The sequence below is a fragment of the Vigna radiata genome, unplaced genomic scaffold (assembly GCF_000741045.1).
Source record: "Vigna radiata var. radiata cultivar VC1973A unplaced genomic scaffold, Vradiata_ver6 scaffold_371, whole genome shotgun sequence".
NCBI lineage: Eukaryota > Viridiplantae > Streptophyta > Magnoliopsida > Fabales > Fabaceae > Vigna > Vigna radiata.
This window is the reverse complement of record NW_014542539.1, coordinates 165,630-185,835: the sequence shown is the minus strand read 5'-3', so window position 1 is coordinate 185,835 and position 20,206 is coordinate 165,630. Positions and strand designations below refer to the sequence as shown.

The window sequence follows — 20,206 nt, the reverse complement described above, 5'->3', positions numbered from 1 at the left end:
GCTTTGATTATGATGATATGGAGCAAGTGCTTTGTGTGCCTGGAGGGCGTTTGTACAGGAATCCCAGTGGAGTAGCTATTCATATCAAGAGGGGTGATTTGACGCCTTTGGCACAATATTGGATGGCATTCACACATGCCAATGTGACTTCATGTTCCCATATTTCTGACATTAATGTCAAGAGGGCCCTGTTTATCTACTGTGTGCTGAGTGGTATGAACATCAACATTGGCCAGGTGATAGCCAATGAGATTAGGAGCTGTGTGGTGACTACCAGCAACAAAGAACCACTGAGGCATCCATATCTGATCACGCAATTATGTTATGCAGTTGGGGTAGACACATTTACTCCACCTTTTAAGCGCCCCAGGAAGGCCATTGATGAGGCCTATTATAGACAGTTCCGTGGAGGAGCAGAGGTAGCTCAAGATGTACCACGAAGGCGTGCTAGGAGGAGAGCTCCACCACCACACGCTCAAGTAGATGCACCTCATGATGCTGAGTCGTTCCAGATGAGAGACATGTATATGTCTCTGATGGAGTCTAGACTGGAGGCACTTCACAAGGGGCACATGGCGACTGCAGAGATGATTGTGAGCCTATATGATACACCTCTTGCGCATAGGTGGACAATGGATGAGTTCCCCAACATAGTGGCTTGGCTAGAGCAGGCACAGGGGAGTAGATCTGGAGCGGCTGAAGCTCCAATCATAGAGGAGGATGTGGAGGAAGATGATGATGAGGATTTTGAGGATGCTAAGGCTGGAGAGGAGGACTCAGATGACAACATGGGATGAGGGGCCTCTATGGCATCTACTGATGGATGCCAAATGTAGTAAACAGGACATTTTCTTTATCTTTTATCTTTTTGTTTTGTAATTTGAATTCTTAGAATAAGTTTGCTTATGTTGAGTAGTGTAGGATCATGTACTTTGTTTGAAACTTTTCTATTATGATGGTTTGACTATTTGCTTGCATGAGATTATTGCTTGATGATGCTTGCTTTGAATGATATTGAGATTGCCATATGCTGATATACAGGTGGAGTGTTCACTAGTTGTGTGAACAGATGCATTGTTATTTTGTGATTGTGATTATGAGGCTAAGTAGGGTATTTGATTGGATGTTGGAATAAGCTTGTGTGAGGTTTTTGAGCTTCAGAGTTCTTATTGATATATTTGCTATCTACTTGAAAGCATGAATGATTTTTTCCTGAGTTTCTATGATTGGTTGAATTGCATGCATGTGTCATATGATCAAGGCTGTTTTTGAAAAGCCCTTTTCTAAGCGAAAAAGTTTGTCCCACATGAAAAAAGAACATTTTATGTTCTAACCTTTTTGAACCTAGGCCTTAAACAGGATGTAAAAACCCTTGTTTTGAAAATCTTTGTCTTGAGTTAGGTTGAGAAATATTTTGTGGTGTTGTTAAAAGGTTCAAGTTTGGGGTTGCTGGGAGAATTGAAAAAGAAAAGAAACGCTAGGGATTAAGCCAATGAGTTGAATGAACATGCATGAAAGAGATGAAAAGATAGAAAAAGAAAAACATGAAAAGAAAACCTCAATGTGAAGAAAATGGAAAGTTGGGAATGAGTAAGATTGGTATAAAGAGAGTTTGTGCTTGAATTATAATTATTTGAATGACTTTCTTAACTCAAGGATTTTGTGATCTAGAAAAACCAATTTTCCTTGTTAGCCCAACCACATTATAAGCCTTGAAAAGTCCTTGTGATGACATATGTATGTAGTGATGTTTGATTATGGCAAATGAATGGCAATTTTGTTCTGTGTGACATGTGGATAGTAGAGGGATGGAGTAACCTTTTGAAACACTTGAGTGATTGAGTGAAACACATTGTCCAGAGAGGTATAATTCCGTGAATCTATGATTATATTTGTGCTTAGCTAATTGATCATTCATGATAATAACATCTGTTATGTTTTATGAGATTGTGAAGAACACTATGATGGTTTGATTTGAAGCATATGTGCATCTTGATTAAATTCTATGGATGAGCTGATTTGAGTAAAAAATTGTCTTGAGACATGGATTTTGAAAAGGTTAAACCATTGTGATGAATTGTGGAAGACTAGGTTCTATTATGTTTGCTTGAGGACAAACAAAGTTCTAAGTTTGGGGTTGTGATAGCGGTCTAAAAACTGTTATTTTCATACTTAAAATTGACATCAAAACACACCCTTTATGACTTAGAAGTATTTTGAAATCATGCAAATTGTTTAAGTTAGAGAGAAAGTGAGTCAAAGTGGGTTTTCTAGTTTTTATGCTTGGTTTCCCTTGTTTTGATAGGACTTGTCAGGAGTTTGATGAATGAATTGAAGGAAGAGAAGTGTTGATGCAGAAGAAGGTGGAAAAATGAAGCAAAGATGAATTGCAACCACCGCTGGGCGGTGATTGCACCGCCGGGCGGTGTGACCTTCTATGAAAATACTACCACGCTCTTAAAGGGCACTACCAAGGGGTGGAGATGGAATTGCAGCCATCGCCGGTTTTCTTTGGTAGAAAGGATGCAAAAACACGATTTTCACACCTTGGAGGTAGATCATGGATGCGAGAGTTCCAATATTACAAATCTAGGGTTATCTTTTATATTCTTTCCATTCAATTCATCTAGTTTCACCATGATTATGGTGAATTAAGCCCTTTGTTGTTGGGGAACGATGTAATTCTTTGAAACTCTCTTATATCGAATTTCTTATTTTATTCATATACTTGTGTTTATCAATAGTTTGAGTTTTTCTTCCGTTCTTGCTAATGCTTTGTTTAAGATGTTATTCAAACGCATCATCTTTGATTCTTTCTATATGGAGACGTATAGTTAGGTCTAGACATGAAGAATTACTCTTGGTAATGAATATTACCTAGAGATAGGAATAGGAACATCAATTGCCTTAAGCTTTTGTGTGTATTGCATGAATAATTGCTAGGGAGACTAGAGATAGTAAACTAGTAATTGTGATTAAGCTATTTTCACCGAGATTTCGGGTTCAGAGTAAAATAGAAAGTGGCATAAACATTGATAACAAAGTCGAATTTAATAAGAATAGTAGATATTTGAGAGTGGATTAGGATGAAACCGTAAACCCCAACAACACCATTCATCCATATCTTTTTCTTGCCAATTGATCAAAACCTATGCATGCATGTTTACTTATTGTTTTGCATTTAAAACTCAACTTATCTTTTGTTCAAGTCTTATAATTTCCATTAATCACATGAACGTTTAAGCCTAAGAGTCCTTTGGGAGACAATACTCGGACTTACCGTTTATTTATTACTTGATACGATCTGGTACACTTGTCCGGGTGTTAACAGTGCTCCTGCTACAAGAGTATGATGTGGAAATCTGTGATAAAAAGGAGAGTGAGAGTTTGATTGCTGATCACTTATCTCGGTTAGTCAATGATGAAGTTACAAGTAAGGAAAAAGAAATCTGGGAGTCTTTTTCAAACGAAACACTCTTGTATATTCAGTAGAGGACATGGTTTGCTGATATGGCTAATTTTAAAGCTGCAGGAGTCATCTAGAAGAGTTGAATTGGCAACAGAGGAAAAAAAATTTACATGATGCCAAACAATTTATATGGGATGATCCTTACTTGTTTAAGATCAGAGCAGATAATCTTAGGAAGAGATGTGTGACAAGAGAAGAGGGAGAATGAATTCTTTGGCATTGTCATGATTCACCTCATGGAGGTCATTTTAATGGAGAAAGAACTGCTACAAAGATTCCTCAATCAGGGTTTTATTGGCCTATCTTGTTTAAAGATGCTCATAATCATGCTAGAAATTGTGACAAATGTAAAAGGACTGGAGCTATTTTGAGACATCATGAGATGCCATTGCAAGGAATTTTGGAGGTTGAAGTCTTTGATTGTTGGGTATTGATTTTGTTGGACTTTTTCCACCATCTTTCAATAATATATTGGTGGCGGTTGACTATGTGAGTAAATGGGTTGAAGCTTTGGCATGTCCTAGGAGTGATACTAATATGGTGATTGAATTCTTGAAAAGGCAAATTTTCTCACGTTTTGGAACTAAAAGGGTACTCATCAGTGATGGGGGATCTCATTTTTGTAACTCTCAACTTGCAAAGGTACTTAAACATTATGGTGTGAGACATAAGGTGGCTGCACCTTATGATCGCAAACAAATGGCCAGGCCGAAGTTTCCAACAGGGAGATAAAGAGGATTCTGGAGAAAACAGTTGCTTCATCAAGGAAGGATTAGTCACAAAAACTAGATGATGTTCTCTGGCCATACAGGACGGCTATGAAGACTTCCATGGGTTTATCTCCTTTTCAGTTAGTGTATGGGAAAGCATGTCATTTGCAAGTGGAGATGGAGCATAAAGCTTTGTGGGCTTCAAAATTTTTGAATTTTGATCCCCATGAAACTCAGAGTAAACGCAGAAGGCAGATGCTGGAGCTTGAAGAGATGCGGTTGCATGCCTATGACTCCTCTAGGAGTTACAAAGAAAAGGTAAAATTCTATCATGACAGGAAGATGATAAAGAGGGATTTCAATCCAAGGAAGCAGGTGTTATTATTCAATTCAAGGTTGAAGCTATTTCCTGGGAAGCTGAAGTCAAAATGGTCAGGACCTTTCATAGTGTTAACTCTTTGGTAAGCGTACCAAATCGTTCAAGTAGTAAAACCGGTAAGACCGGGTATCGTTTCCCAAGAGACTCAAGTAACACTTTACGATTGTATAATTAACTGACTAACTTAGGCTAAAGAATGATTCCCTTTTATATGAGTTTTTGTGTAATTAAAGTAACTATAAAACATAAATGATAAAAGTGATCTTAAGCACTCAAACACTTGAAATGGTAGGATTAGAAATGAAATGGAATGGTATTATTGGGGGTATACTTTCACCGACTTCACTCTTATGCAAATAAAATCACTTCCTCTTCATTAATATGTCAATGTCAATCTACTAATTTACTCAAACCCCAATCCCTTGGTAGAAAGAGCCTAGATTCACTTATTAAATCCCAATCCCTTGGCAACCTAACAAGTTCACCCGCATTAAGAACTGAGATTTTAAGACAACCAAAGGTCCTAGTTCTATCCCTAGACACTCTTTCCTTTAGGTGTTTAGCCCAAGTCCAGATGTACTCAACATTTCCCAATATTAAGCAAACCCTAAAATCAAGTCATGGGTAGCTACTTCACAACAAGCATTAAGAGAAGGAGTTAAACACTAACAATCAATGAAAAATACATATATTCATTCAAAACAAAGTGAGTTACATAAGAGTTCAGTGGCTACAACAATCCCCCAACAATAATGAAACTAGCTCTCCATGAATGGAGAGCTCAAGCTTACAACAATGGTGGAAATGCAAGAAAGAAAAGAACTCAAGGATTAAAAAGGACTGTTCCCACAACTCCTAGCTCGCCTCCAAGAGCTCCCACAGAGAGAAAACACGTTTGGGTGGCCAAAGATCCAAAGCTCTTCGTGCATCCAAGTGAAATAGGACAAATATGCCATGTCAGCAAAGTTGGCGCTCAAGCCCCCCAAAAATGGGACGCTTAGGCGCGCGGCAGTCAAACTGAGGTACTGGTGCACTGGCGATCGAGCCCCCTTATGCCAGGGGGCTCGAGCCTGATTTTAGTAGATTTCTTGTTCTTCATTTTTGTTGCTCTTCTAGCTTTTCTTGGTTTCCAATGCCTTCATTTGATTCATAGACTTCTTCCAATTCCATTAAGCAGATGAAAGCAAGGATTAATGAACAAAATATCTCATTAAAACTTGGGGTGCAACCACTTAATAAACTAAAAGAAAACTAGGATTTATAAGGTAAAAAGTTAAGAAAGGGTTGACATTTTCTCTTGATTCATCACTGAAATCATGGTAAAATATGTCATTATCACATAGTAAAGAATGTACATCCTCATAAAGCAGTTGAATTGATGGATCCAACTGCTAGTGATCCGTAGAAAAGTTGGAAGGTGAATGGCCAAAGACTCAAGCACTACTTGGGAGGAGAAGTGGAATGCCTTTCCACAATGATGAAGTTGGTGGATCTGTAAGCTTATTGGGTTAGGCTCGTGACGTTAAAGAAACGCTTGCTTGGGAGGCAACCTAGTATTCTAAAACTTGTCTTTTATTTTGAACCTATTTGTTTCTGTTTAGTAGTATATGATTTGCTTCTGTTGAGTAGTGTAAGTTAATGTACTTGGTCTAAATTTTTCTGATATGATGCTTTGACTGTTAGATATCGCATGAGATTAGTTGCTTGATGATGCTTGTTATTGAATGATGATTGAGATCGCCATATGCTGATATACAGGTGGAATGTTCACTAGCTATGTGAACAAATGCATGATGATATTGTGATTGTGATTATGATGCTAAGTAGGGTATTTGTCTAGATGTTTGGAATAGTTATTGATCTTATGAGTGAGGTTTGAGCTCTAGAGTTCTTATTGTTATATTTGCTATCTACTTGAAAGCATGAATGATTTTGCCTAAGTTTTTGTGATTGATTGAATTGCATGTATGTGTCATATGATCAAGGTTGTTTTTGAACAATCCCTTTCTTAGCCAATTCACAAAAGTTTTATCCTATGAAAAAGAACACTATGTGTTCTACCCTTTTTGAACCTAAGCCTTAAACAGGATGAAAACACTTATGAAAAAAATCTTTACCTTGAGTTAAGTTGAGAATTATTGAATGGTATTGATAAAGGTTCAAGTTTGGGGTTATTGGGAAAATTAGGAAGATAAGCATTGAGCTAATGTGTTGCACAAGTCATGAAAAGATGAAAAAGATATTAAAGATAGAAAAGATAGAATGAAAAGAAGAGTTCAATGCAAAAGAAAAGGGAGAGTTGGAAATGAGTGAGATTGGTAAAAAGAGAGTTTGTGCTTGAACTATGAATGATTGAATGACTCTCTTAACTCAAAGATTTTGTGATCTAGAAAAACCAATTTTTACCAATCTCACTCATTCCCAACCACATTATAAGCCTTGAAAAGTCCTTGTGATGACATGTGTATGTGATGATGTTTGATTGTGGTAAATGAATGGCAATTTTGTTCTGCGTGACGTGTGGATAGTAGAGGGAGGGAGTGACCTTTTGAAACACTTGAGTGATTGAGTGAAACACCTTGTCTGGTGAGGAATAATTAAATGAATCTGTGATTATATCTATGCTTAGCTAATTGATCATTTATGAGAATAACATCTGTTGAGTATTATGTGATTATGTGAACACCATGATGAATATTGAAAATCAGGGCATGTGTGCATCTTGATTAAATTTTATTGATGAGCTGATTTGAGTGGTGACTTGTCTTGAAATATTGATTATGGAATGACTTAAACCATTGTGGTGATTTATGGAAGACTAAGTTGTATTTTGTTTGCTTGAGGACAAGCAAAGTTCTAAGTTTGTGGTTGTGATAACGGTCCAAAAACTATTATTTTCATACTTAAATTTGACATTAAACACACCCTTTGTAACTTAAAATTAGTTTGAAATCATGCATTTTGCTTAAGTTAGAGAATAAGAAATTCAAAGTTGGTTTTCTTGGTTTTATGCTTGGTTTTCCCTTGATTTGGAATGTTTTATCTGGAATTAAATGAAGGTGGTTGAAAAAGAAAAGAGTTGGACTTAGGAGAAGGTGAAAAAGTGAAGAAAAGAGGAATCGCACCCACCGCTCAACGCTATCTCACCATTGAGCACCAGCCATGTAGAGGGATTCTCTGCCAGACGCTCAAGCGCCAACACTGGGGGTGAGTTGGAGTGTCGAACTCACCGTTGGGCGGTGTACTCTTCAGAGAAGTTTTTGTCCAACGCTTAAGCGCCAACGCTGAGGGGTGAACCTGAGTAACGCACCCACCGCTGGGAAGTGAGCCACCGCTGGGCGGTGTACTATTGGGCTTGGGCCAGTTTCTGCTTCGTTTTAATGAATTATAGATAGATTTGGACGACCTAGAGAGGTAATCTTTTGGCAGAAAGGACACAAAACACATCTCTTCACTCCTTGGAGGCGGATTTTGGATGCGAAAGCTCCAACTTATCAAATCTTGGGTTATCTTTTCATTCTTTCCATTACTTTCACTTAGTTTCACCATGTCTATGGTGAACTACACCTCCATTGTTGATGGGGAAACAATGTAATTCTATTGAAACTCTCATATATTGAAATTCTTGCTTTATTCATATGCTTCTTTTATCAATTGTTAGTTTTTCCTCCATTATATTTGTATGCTTTGTTTAAGACATTATTCATTTGCATAATCTTTTATTCTATCTATATGGACACATATGGGTAGGTTTAGGCATGAGGGATTTCTCTTGGGAGCAATATTACCTAGACTTAGGGATAGGAGGACCAATTGCCTTAAGCTTCTGTGCAAATTAATGTAATGCATGATCAATTGCTAGGGAGACTAGACATAGTAAACTAGTAATTAAGAGTAGACTCTCTTCACCAAGACATTGGGATTAGGGTAATTTAGAAAGTGGCATTAACATTGATAAGGAATTAGAATAAAGTAGAATTTGTAAATATATGAGAGTGGATTAGGATGAAATTATAAACCCCAACAACATCATTCATCCATATCGTTCAACTATCAATTGATCAATCTTTGCATGTGCATGTTTAATTTTCGTTTTTGCATTATAAAACCTAATTTTCGTTTTCTCAAGTCTTAAAAGATCAAGATATCACATGAACGTTTAGGACTAAGAGTCTCTAGGGAAACGATACTTGGACTTACCGTTTATTATTACTTGATACTATTGGAAAACAGGTAGGCTTCTTTTTACACCAAGAGGGGGAGTGAATTGGTGGGTTTTCAAAATTAGAGTCTTTTTGCAATCTTTTATACAAAGTAGAAAACTTTACAAACTTTCTTGAATTGCAAGTAATGAAAATTCGTGTGTAGCGAAAAATCGTAGTTGACTACGCAGATAATAAAGTCGACTGTATGTAAAAGAGCAGGGATAGAGAATTCAAACACTGGTTTTTATACTGGTTCGACCTCAATGCCTACATCCAGTGTCCTTCTTATACCCGGAAGAAAATGCACTATAATTGTCAAGGTTTTTACAACAAGGCTTTTATAGAAGACCTCCACGTCAAAAATATAAAACACCTCTCTAACCCTCTAACCAAAATATAGGCAAACCACACAGCAAGACTTGCAGCAAGATGTCCACTCTCCTGCAATCTGCCAACCACTTTGAACAATCCTCAAAGTCAACCAGAATCCACGAACCTATACCCTGTAATCAAAACAGGTAACCACAACATTTACCACGGATGCCAACAAGAATCTTGATCAACTAGAAACACCTCAATGTGCAGATATGTGATTAAGCAGTGAGCGCGCAGTTAGTCTCCCTTTGAATCTCTTTCAAGCAAGATCACCACTGTCTTCTTGAAGAGTTCTTGGAGCTCTATAATCTCAAAGAAACAATCTGAAACAGAATGTGAAAATGTTCGATCATCAAAATTTCCAAAAATCTTAGAATAACTTCAGGTTTTATCTATTTATAGATTTCTGTTAATCAGACGCTCCCTTAGTTGAATATGCTACTAATCCAGTCAACTAGGTTATGACAATAATAACAGAGTAGTCAGACCAGTAGCATTCATTCAAACAAAATAAATTCTCATTCAATAGAATTGACTTTCATTCAATGCTCAACTAACTTTTAAAAATATAGATGTTACTGTTCATGAGCATAACAAAATTTCAAAGCAAACAACTAATACAGTTGAATGTGTGGCGCACGCAGTCGACTTCGTGAGCATAACATAATTTCAAAGCAAACAACTAATACAGTCGAATGTGTGGCGCACACAGTCGACTTCGACATGTTGAAACATTTTGAAATTCTTTCCTTCACAAAATCTCACATAGCATTGTTTCTGAAAATTTGTACAAAGACTTTAGTATAGTTGATTCAATTAGTAATGGAGTCGACTTTACTGCAGCTTTGTCACACAACTTTAAGTTCACAAGAGTGCATGTGGTTTTCATCCTTTAAAACATGTGTAATGCAACCAGATATGATGTAACATGTACAAGCTCAATAAGTATGCATTCACATAGTAGTACAACACAGAAACATGTTCAACAATATATCAACCAATAAGCATAAGAACATGTAACACAACAACAACATATGTGTGTTATTAAAAATGTGTTGTCATCATAAAAAACCAGAGTGATATAGATATTGTGTTGTCAACAATCTCAACAGATACGATTCGGTACACTTACCGGACCTTTAACAGTTACTCAGCGGATCAACATGCATACTCGTGTCTCGATCCAATCATAGGAAGGATCTACACCTCTCGCCATGTCAAGTTCGTTGAATCTGAATTGTCGTACAACTCCCTAGCACCTCAAGCCAGTCCGAGTGTACAACAACAACAAGGCCCACTTCAGCTTTCCATACTTCATCCCATAAACCAACCCATGGTCAGTACCACTCTAAACCCACCAGAGGAAATCTCGACTGCCCCTTTATCTTCATCTTTCACCAACTCCCCAACTTTGGCCCAACCCTCCATTGGGCACTTTGAATCCCCTCCATCACCTCCATCCTCACAATGTTCTGTGCCACCATCCTAACCCAATGTCAACCCTAACAGGAGACCCCAAACCGATGGAGGTGATATCATTACCCAGTCCAAAAACAACATTGTCAAACCCATTAAGAAGCTTAACCTTCATGTCCAACCCTCTTCTCCACTTGAGCCCAACACCATCACCCAAGCTCTTTGTTTCCTTAATTGGCGCTCAGCTATGCAAGCTGAGTTTGACGCCTTACATCGCAACAACACTTGGGAATTTGTCAGTCGATCCTCTACTCAAAATTTGGTTGGCTGCAAATAAGTTTTTCGAATCAAAAGACACTCAGATGGCTCGATTGATCGGTACAAGGCTTGCCTAGTCGCCAAAGGTTTTCACCAACGCCCTGGTTGGGACTATACAGAGACATTCAGTACGGTTGTTAAACTGGTCACCATTCGCCTTGTCCTTACACTTGCAGTTCGTCAAGGATGGTCCATTCGCCAACTTGATGTCAACAATGCGTTTCTTCAAGGGACGCTCAAAGTGGAAGTTTTCATACTCCAGCCCCCTGGTTTTGTCAACAAAAGTTTCCCTGATCATGTTTGCCGCCTCAAAAAGGCACTCTATGGGCTAAAACAAGCACCTCGCGCCTGGTATATGGAGCTTTTTGTGTTTCTACTCTTTCTTGGCTTTGTCAATTCAACTGTAGATGCATCTCTCTCATCTACCAAAAATCAGGTTCCACACTATATTTATTAGTATATGTTGATGATATCATTGTCACTGGGAGTTCCTCTACAGAGTTGTCCAACCTTATTTCCACCATTGTTGCTCGATTTTCGCTGAAAGACCTTGGTTGTCTTAACTATTTCTTGGGCGTCAAAGTAATTCCTTCCGCTACAGGACTATTTCTTTCACAACGAAAATATATCATTGATGTTCCATAAATCAGGCATGGCTAACACAAAACCAACATCCACTCCCTTGTCCGCCAGTGCTCAATTACTCAAGGATTATGGTGATCTCCTACCTTGCTCAATTGAGTATCGCGCACTCGTGGAAAGTCTTCAATACTTAAGTCTTACTCGCCCGGACATCGCCTTCAGCACTAACAAACTTGCGCAGTTCATGCAACACCCCAGAACGACACATTGGTCTGCCCTCAAACGAGTGCTCCGTTATTTGCAGGCTCTTGCAACAAAGGCATCTTCATCTCAACAACTGCTCCGCTAACCTTTCATACTTACTCAGATGCAGATTGGGCGAGTGATAAGGATGATTATATCTCTACCACTGGTTATTTGTTGTATCTTGGTAGCACTCCCATCTCTTGGAGCTCCCGAAAACAACGCTCTATTGCTCGTTCCTCAACTGAAGTAGAACACAAAGCCTTGGCTAAGACAGCAAGTGAACTTCTATGGATCCCATCCTTGTTCACTGAACTTGGTCACATGCCCATAACCAATTCGGTTATCTATTGTGACAATCTTGGTGCCACAACTCTGAGTGCTAATCCTATTTTTCACTCTCGGATGAAACATATAGCCTTAGCCTATCATTTTGTTCGTGAAAATGTTGAAAAATGCAAGTTTCGGGTGTCCTATGTGTCTGTTGATGATCAGCTTGCTGATATACTCACAAAGCCTCTGCTTCATCCTCGGTTTGACTCATTACTGTCCAAGTTGCATCTCTCTTGTAGATCCTCCAACTTGCGGGAGGATATCAATTATAATAATTAGTTTTTAAATTGTAATAATTAGTCTTTATTAGCTAATTTTTGTATATTTACTTTTCCTTTATTTAATTTAATTGTTAGTGTTAAATATCAATTATGATAATTGATAATATAATAATTGATATTAAATTGGTGGAGTTTATTCCCATAACTCTTTCCAATTACGTTATCAATTTGTATATTTATACTACTGTTATCTAATGTAGAATCAATTCATTCAAATACTTTTCTATAATTATTTGTAAGACTATAATTAAAAATAAAAAAATTTAACAAATGATGACTGCTAAAAGTAGAAATCTTTTAAAAATGACATCATTTTTCATATAATCGTCATCCTTCTCCTTTGCTATTTCTCCAAAATAGGGAAATTTTGAGTGATCATTATTTTTCTCTTTGGCGTTTTCGTTTTCGTTTTTTTCTCTCGTTGCTAAAACTTTTCTCGCTAGCTATCTCTGTCGCCATTGTCTACCTATTTCACAGTGCTTCGCTGCATCATTGTTTGTGCTATGTTGGATCATTTGTGCTGTAACCATTGTTAAATCTCCCATCAACGTACTTTCCGTCGTGCCTCCGGTTCCCTTTCTTGCGTCTACTGTGATGTTAAAAAAAAAGAGAGTAGATATATACAAATATAACCTGTAATAGATAAAAAATAAATATTATAAATGGATATACTAATGGATAATAGGTATAAATATTTTTTATATCCGTATGTTAACGAAATATGTATGGATATTATAATATATGTGTTCATGGATATATGTATTAATTAATATCTAATTTATCAAAATAACCTTTTATATATATATTCAAATGTTTTTATTAATAATTCAAATGTTTTTATTTAGATAAATTAAGTTTAAAAGAGTTATTGTATGTAAATGAAATATGTGATAGTTATAACTTGTGTTTATATGTTTATTGTAATATACGATGTTTCTTTTGTATTTAGCTTACTTTATTGTGTTTTTAGTTGTCTTATATGTTTTTTGTTTTAACAGGAAAGGAGAATACAAGAGTGGATAAACCTTTGGACATTGAGGAGCTTGGAGTTTGACCACAACTTTTTCTATATATTATTACTATTGTTATGCTTCTCTTAGGAAGTAATATTTNGTATACGGTCTATCATTTACTATTGACTATCAATTATCAAAGGCAGTAGTAGTTTTAGTGGATGTTACATTACTAACATTATTAAAACATTAGTGAAAAAATGTTATTTAACGTTAGTTATTTTGGGCTGTTAACGTTACATACGAAATCGACGTCTATTCGGGTGATGTTAACCATCGGCCAGGTTATCACAGACGTCTATATAGACGCCAGTTGTGTATATAGCCGACGTGCAAATAGACGTCAGTCATAGACACAAATAGACGTTTATATAGACGTCAGGCGTCAACATACAGGACGTCTATATGATCTGGAACGTTTTGTCCACTGTAACTTATTGGACGTCGATTTGTGCACTGACAGACGTCTGTAGACGTTGGTTTTGCATTAACCGATGTCTGCTGGGTATTTTTTTTAAAAAAATATTTTATTTTTCGAATAAAGCCACACCTGAAAATCAAAAAATTTTCCCAGAACAAATCTTTATAATAAATATTTGAGTTTGAGCTATAAATAGCTATAATTCAATCAAAGATCAAAAAAATGAAATTATAAACTTAAACTAAACCTAAGTAATGTTCAACAACAAATATAACTCTTCCTAGTTCCACTTTTGCAGAAGATAAGTTGTCCACTCCTGTTGTAGTTGCCTTATGGTGTCTTCGGGTAAAGGAGATAAATTGTTGAACGCTGCACAATTAAAAAATATTCATTATGTTTTGATATATGTTCAAAGAAAAGTATTGATTTGTAATGTTTTGAAAGTCAGCATGATTATTACCTCATTCCAGTTATCTGTAATGTCAGCTCGAATGATGGTTTTAATCCAAGACATCACATAGTACCCACATTCCCATGAATCTAGCTGTTTGTTACACTAAAATGACAAACTAAATATAGTCAAGATTCAAGATCATTGAATAACATAGTAAATGAATTAAAACTATAAATGCACCAAACTTTTGGATATAAGACTTGATTTAGCTAACCTCGAGATTTACCCATTACTCTATTTACATTAAAACACAAAGTAATATTAATATAAGTATCAAATCATGAAAAATTAAGGCCCACATGAATTTAAAAGTCATTTTTGGCGAAACACTTACCCTGGAAGCATGTTTTTCAAGTCATTTTTCATCTTCCTTTGCAGCGAACATAAGAATACAACTGTTGATTTTTTGGGAATGAGGACCAACAACTGCCAGTGAGCCCTGTTAGGAACATCATAAATAGTTAGTAAAGTAATTAAGTAAACTTTAATTACCTTTTACATAAAACAACACATACCCATCAATGTATGGCACAAGGTATACGTCTCTGTTTGACTCGGCGATCTATGTTTGCAAATAATTTTGTTTGGTTTCAATTGTGTTACCAAAACATTGAATGGTCTAAGGTTCAACAAATCTGTAAACGGAAGACCGATCTTGGTGTACAATGACTGTGTTCATGTACCTATAACAAAAAAGTTAACTTATTACAATGCATCTAAATTAAAATATTATGGTAGACAAAATTAACTATCTTACATGCACCAGAGTTGAATAATGGAAATATTCAACATCTTGTCTCCCGGAATGATCTCCAATACATCATTGAATGTGATATATACTAGCATATGAGGAGGAGACCAAATACTCTTAAATCCCAGTATATTTGTATTGATCCTTTGTTGAACCTGGGAATTCTTGACAATAGTTTTGCTATGGGATCATCCTCCACTTCAGCCATGTCATCATCATCATATTCAGGTATTGGTGCCTCATGCATCGGCTGCTTTTGATGACGTGTGAACTGAAGATAACATTTTCAAAGTTATGAACAAATATTTTTAAATGATAATATAAAATTAGTAATGATAAAAATATTATACTTGTTGTGTAGCAATGTGTGTGATAATCGATGCTCTAGGCCAGGCTAAAAAACTTCCTATGGCCTCTCCCACAAATTGAACTTCTGGAGTGGGTACAGGCACTTAAGCCTGGGGATCTCGAATCTCGTCTATCATGACACGCACGTGCTGGGGTGATATGGGAACACCATGAATAGTCTGGCCTCCCTCAACTACTCGTTCGACAGCCACAATGCGTGCGGGATCCCCATCAACCAACAAGTCATACTGACCAATGTAGTCACTAGGTTCAACAATAGAGCAGGATCCTTTGGTGTTGGCAGGAGGTGGTGTGGGAGTTTCAGTGGCACACCCAAGGTGCCCTGTGTCATGGATTGCAGCTTCTCTTCAAGCGCCCTTTATATTTATTTTTATTCTTCTAGCTGCTCATTGAATCGTTGCTCCATTTGGAGAATTCTTTGTTCCCACTGAATATCCATCTGCCTCAGTGCCTCCTAATTCATTGATTGAGTTGTTTTTTGTACAGGGCCAAAGTAGTCACGAAGACCAATCGACCCAAGAATTGCACGTACACGTCCTAGGTGCTCCGGTTTTCCAATAGTCGTTGTTAAAATGTCCTCCCTACCTTGGGGAGTAAATGTTCCCTGTGTCTGCTGCTCAACCAACTCATCCTGCACATTAAGAAAATTACGTTACTTAAATTGCAAGATATGATAGAAACACAATCAAACAATGTTTACAATTTCAACTTATAATTCTTTGTGAGATCACTACGGCTGAGGCAGATGTCATGTTCCCATATGATTTTGTCCGAGCAGCTTTCCACATCTCGTACCTTGTAGGGGGAGGTGCTAGGTCCGGGGACTCAAGCCCCAACTCATCCGTTCGACTCTTTCTAATTTTCTTCTCTAGTTTGGCATAACCACCTCGTAATAACACGTGTGGTGCATCATTTAGCCTTTGCCTTTCTTGGGCGGCTAACCTTTTACCCTGTAAAACCATTTATATGCATAACTATATAATAATAAAGACTGCTTTGAAGACATTGTTGGTTAAGATAAATACCTTCCATTCCTCAGTCTCTCTAGATTGACGAAACTGCATCCATTCTTCTTTTGTGAAGGAATAATGCTGACATGGATTCTCATGTTGTCTGTCTCCAAACACATACAGACGTGTTAGCCTTGTCTTGAAATCCCTCCATCTCTTTCATATCTGCGATAAGACTTTCTTCCTCATCTCAAGTGTGTTTGGAACATCATATTTTAGTTGTTTAAAACAAGGAACATGTGAATGACATAATAAGATCAAAGGAATAAGTATATAAGGAATTTTTTTTTAAGTAACCATACCTGAACATGTTGCCATAAGAGGTTTTTCTCGACCTCTAGGACGTCATCCCAAGTTGGATAAAGGATAGAAAGATGGGTTTTGGCTATCTTACCCAGATGACTACTAAATCTATCATGTTATAGCAAATTTATGAAAAATAATTTTCCCAAACTGTCCAATCGGACAATTCAAAATTTAATACAAACGATTAAAAAATCTATCATTTGTATTAAATTTCAAACGGGAACTAGGTTTCACTCAATGATTTGATAGTAATAATGTAACATGCTAATTATAATAACAAAACAAAACTTTTTTACATGCATATATTAAAAATCTCCAAACACATGCATACCTAAATGTCAATATGAATTCATACAAAAAAGCCAATAAAATGCATATTCACAAATGGCAATAACATGCATACATAAAAGCCAATAACATATACATAGAAATTAAGTTTTCCACGAAGAACCTAACCTTTTCAGAAGAATAAATTAGTAATGGAGGAAAATGAAGGAGTGCACGCCCAATTATATCTCAGAAACGCAGGCCAAAAACGGTCTACAACGCCACCCAACAAGACGAAGAAACTGCAACAAAACGCAACCAAATCAAATTTTAATCGGTTCAAATCGAAGGTTTTTCATCAAAGACTAATGTAATCGAAGCAAAAAAAACATTTAAACGGTGTAAAACAAAGAAAATGAACCTCTCAATGCCGAAGCGGACCAAAAGCTTGAGGAAGAAGACGATGAATACTGGTAACTGATCGCAGGTTCGCATTCTGTATTATAATGTACTATAAACGTCGGTTTAGCTTACCAACCGACGTCTACATCTTTATAGACGTTGGTGCTCTCACTAATTTGATGTCTTTATGATTTAAATATCAATAATGGCATGGATTTTAGGCGTCTGTTGCATGGTGGCCCGACGTCTATATAGTTTTAGATGTCACCTACATTCTGGCCGACGTCTATATGGCGGAAAAATTATTACAATTCACCTAACTGTCAGGCTATAGACGTCAGTTCTCAAGGGGCACCGACGTCTATATGGCGGAACATTAATTACATGTACCAACCTTTCAGGCCAGAGACGTCGGTACTCAACTACCCAACGTCTACATGCGACTATTAACCTTCCTGGCAGAACTACAGACGTCTCTGGTTCCTTGGCGATGTCTAAAGACAAGTATAGACGTCGGTGTGGTCGTATGCGACGTCCATATGGCGACTATTCACCTTCCTACAGACCTTTTAGACGTCCATGTGCAGTGTGCCCGACGTCTGTAGTGTTTGAGACATTGGTTAGCTAGGTAACCGATGTCTCCTCGTCTGACTTATTTACAAATTTGCCATCGGTCACCATATTACATCAGTGCACCCTCTAACCACGTCTATTAGGTGACGTTAAATAGGGTTTTTCCACTAGTGAAAGTTCATAATAAAATAAGATAAATTTTNTATTCATTTATATATTATAATTTATTTAAATTTTAGTTAAAATAACTCTTCAACTATATTATAAAATTTGTTATGTTTGTTTTATTAACTACTTTGTGTTAGTGAGAAAGAGAAGACATATAATTATAAAATGACTTTAAATATAGGTGTATATGCCAAAATCATATGTGAAAGATAGATTTATTTAGCTAAAGAACGAAGCTTGTAAGAGGTATAAACCCCTAGTGCCAACACTAGAACCNTTACACTAGTATACAGTAGCACATGCTTATCTTCTTCATTTAACCCTTTTATCAAACTTGTCNCAGCTTGTGAAGCAGTAGCAACCACCTCCTTTATCCTAATCCTTTCTGATGATCCAACATCACCAATTTTACTATTCATTTCCACTTTTTCTTTGTCCTTTTTCTCACCAATTTTACATTCAATATCACCAAGTTTACCACTCCTTGTGATGGAACTTGTCTCATCCATGACACCTTCATTTTTTCCTTTCTGGGGTGGTTTTCCTGATGCAGAAGCATTCTCACTTTCATCTTTTGCTTCTTTCCTTTCAACCCTTTTCTTTTCACTGCTTTCAAAACTCACTTCTCTTTGATTCTTGGNATCTTGTGAAACTCCTTCTTCACCCTTTTGAGGCACAGAATCACTTTTTGGTGAAGTTAAAGCNTCATTAGCTTGTATTTGACTCTCAACTATTGATTTTGGTTCCTCACAGGTTTTCATTATTTCACCTTGCACTTCCCTTGGTATGGTANCCTTTGGCATTATAATGCTAAAAATTTCTCCTTGGAACGCACCCTTTAGCTTGTTCACGTCACAATTCATAGGAACTGCATATGCAATGTTGAANCGGATTGATCTGTTATCTCCAAGTGATCGTCTACCAAAAACCCTAACTCTTCTATAATCATACTCAAATTCAGCACCTATATCGTCCTCTGCATAACCTACATGAAAGCCAAGAAATTCATGAGCACGTCAAGGGGAACAAAATAACAGTTGGAATATATGATCTCTTATTACATGAACAAATTTTCCCTGTGGAGATTTTCTCTAAAAATTTAATAGAATCCATGAGTTTTGATAAAATTTATTGCACAAAGGTATCTGCTCCACACTATTACAAAGATAACCTTTTTTTACTATTTGATCCATTAATACTTCTAAGATAAAAAAAAAAAAGGTGATGAGAAAATGAACAAGTCTAATTTATATGAAAAAAAAAACGTTTTAAAAATTAATTTATAAATAAAATAAATTTAATTTGTAAAAAAAGTTAATTTTTGCTATTTTTCTTATTTTTCTCTTATATAAAAAAGTTCGTTAGGGTTACNTAGCATATGAAAAATGATAGTTGATACATACTTGTTTATTTTAAAAAGTAATTTGGAGAAAAAGGAAAGAAAAAAAAAAAAGAAAAACATGGTTTTTGTGTATGATGATTTAAATTAGCCATACAAACCAGGAAGATGAACAAGCAGGGAATGTGATTCTGGTGTCTCCTCTGTTTCTAATTTTGGCTGCCAAATTCTCATAGTTAGGTTTGATTGCAATTCCATCAATTNCTTTTTGTTTGATTTTTTCATTGAGCTTATTGATTGTACGGTTATATATATAACTGACTATTCTATATTTGATGAGAATGGATTGCTAAAGAAACAATTGATTCTTTTTTGACTGNTGAATTAATATTATGTCATGATGAGTTAACTTTGAATTTCCATCTAGCTCTTGGTATAACTTCTAGGATAAATAAAGTTCAAATTCGTTGTTTGGGTGATGCACTTTAAAAGTCTATAGAAATATGTTGATATTTCATGGAAACGAAATAAAAAGGAAAAGGATAAAATATGTAAGACTTTGAGAAACACAAGTTTGAAGCATCTCAACANAGTTTTCAATGTTTAAATACTAAAATAAAATTTTGAAATAAAGTAGAAGTAAAATTCATAATTAATTAGGAATAAATAAATTCAATTTTGGTCTTGTTTATAATTTTTTAAATGAGTTATTGATAATTAAGAAATCACCAAAGTTAGTCTTTTTTATCTGGAGTAGTTCATAGAGAAATTATGCATATTNATGTTTATNCATATCCATNCGAGTATTGGTCGGTCCAAAGG

The 20,206-nt window shown here is 36.3% G+C and overlaps 1 protein-coding gene across 1 annotated transcript; it reads right to left on the bottom strand.

The window, feature by feature from the left end:
• Nucleotides 1-18,260: 18,260 nt before the first annotated feature.
• Nucleotides 18,261-19,618, bottom strand: LOC106780143. The gene is made up of 2 exons (XM_014668395.1): nucleotides 19,546-19,618; nucleotides 18,261-19,030 (listed from the first exon to the last, which is right to left on the bottom strand). The coding sequence occupies exons 1-2, from the start codon at nucleotides 19,616-19,618 to the stop codon at nucleotides 18,261-18,263; spliced, it is 843 nt and encodes a 280-aa protein (XP_014523881.1).
• Nucleotides 19,619-20,206: the final 588 nt, after the last annotated feature.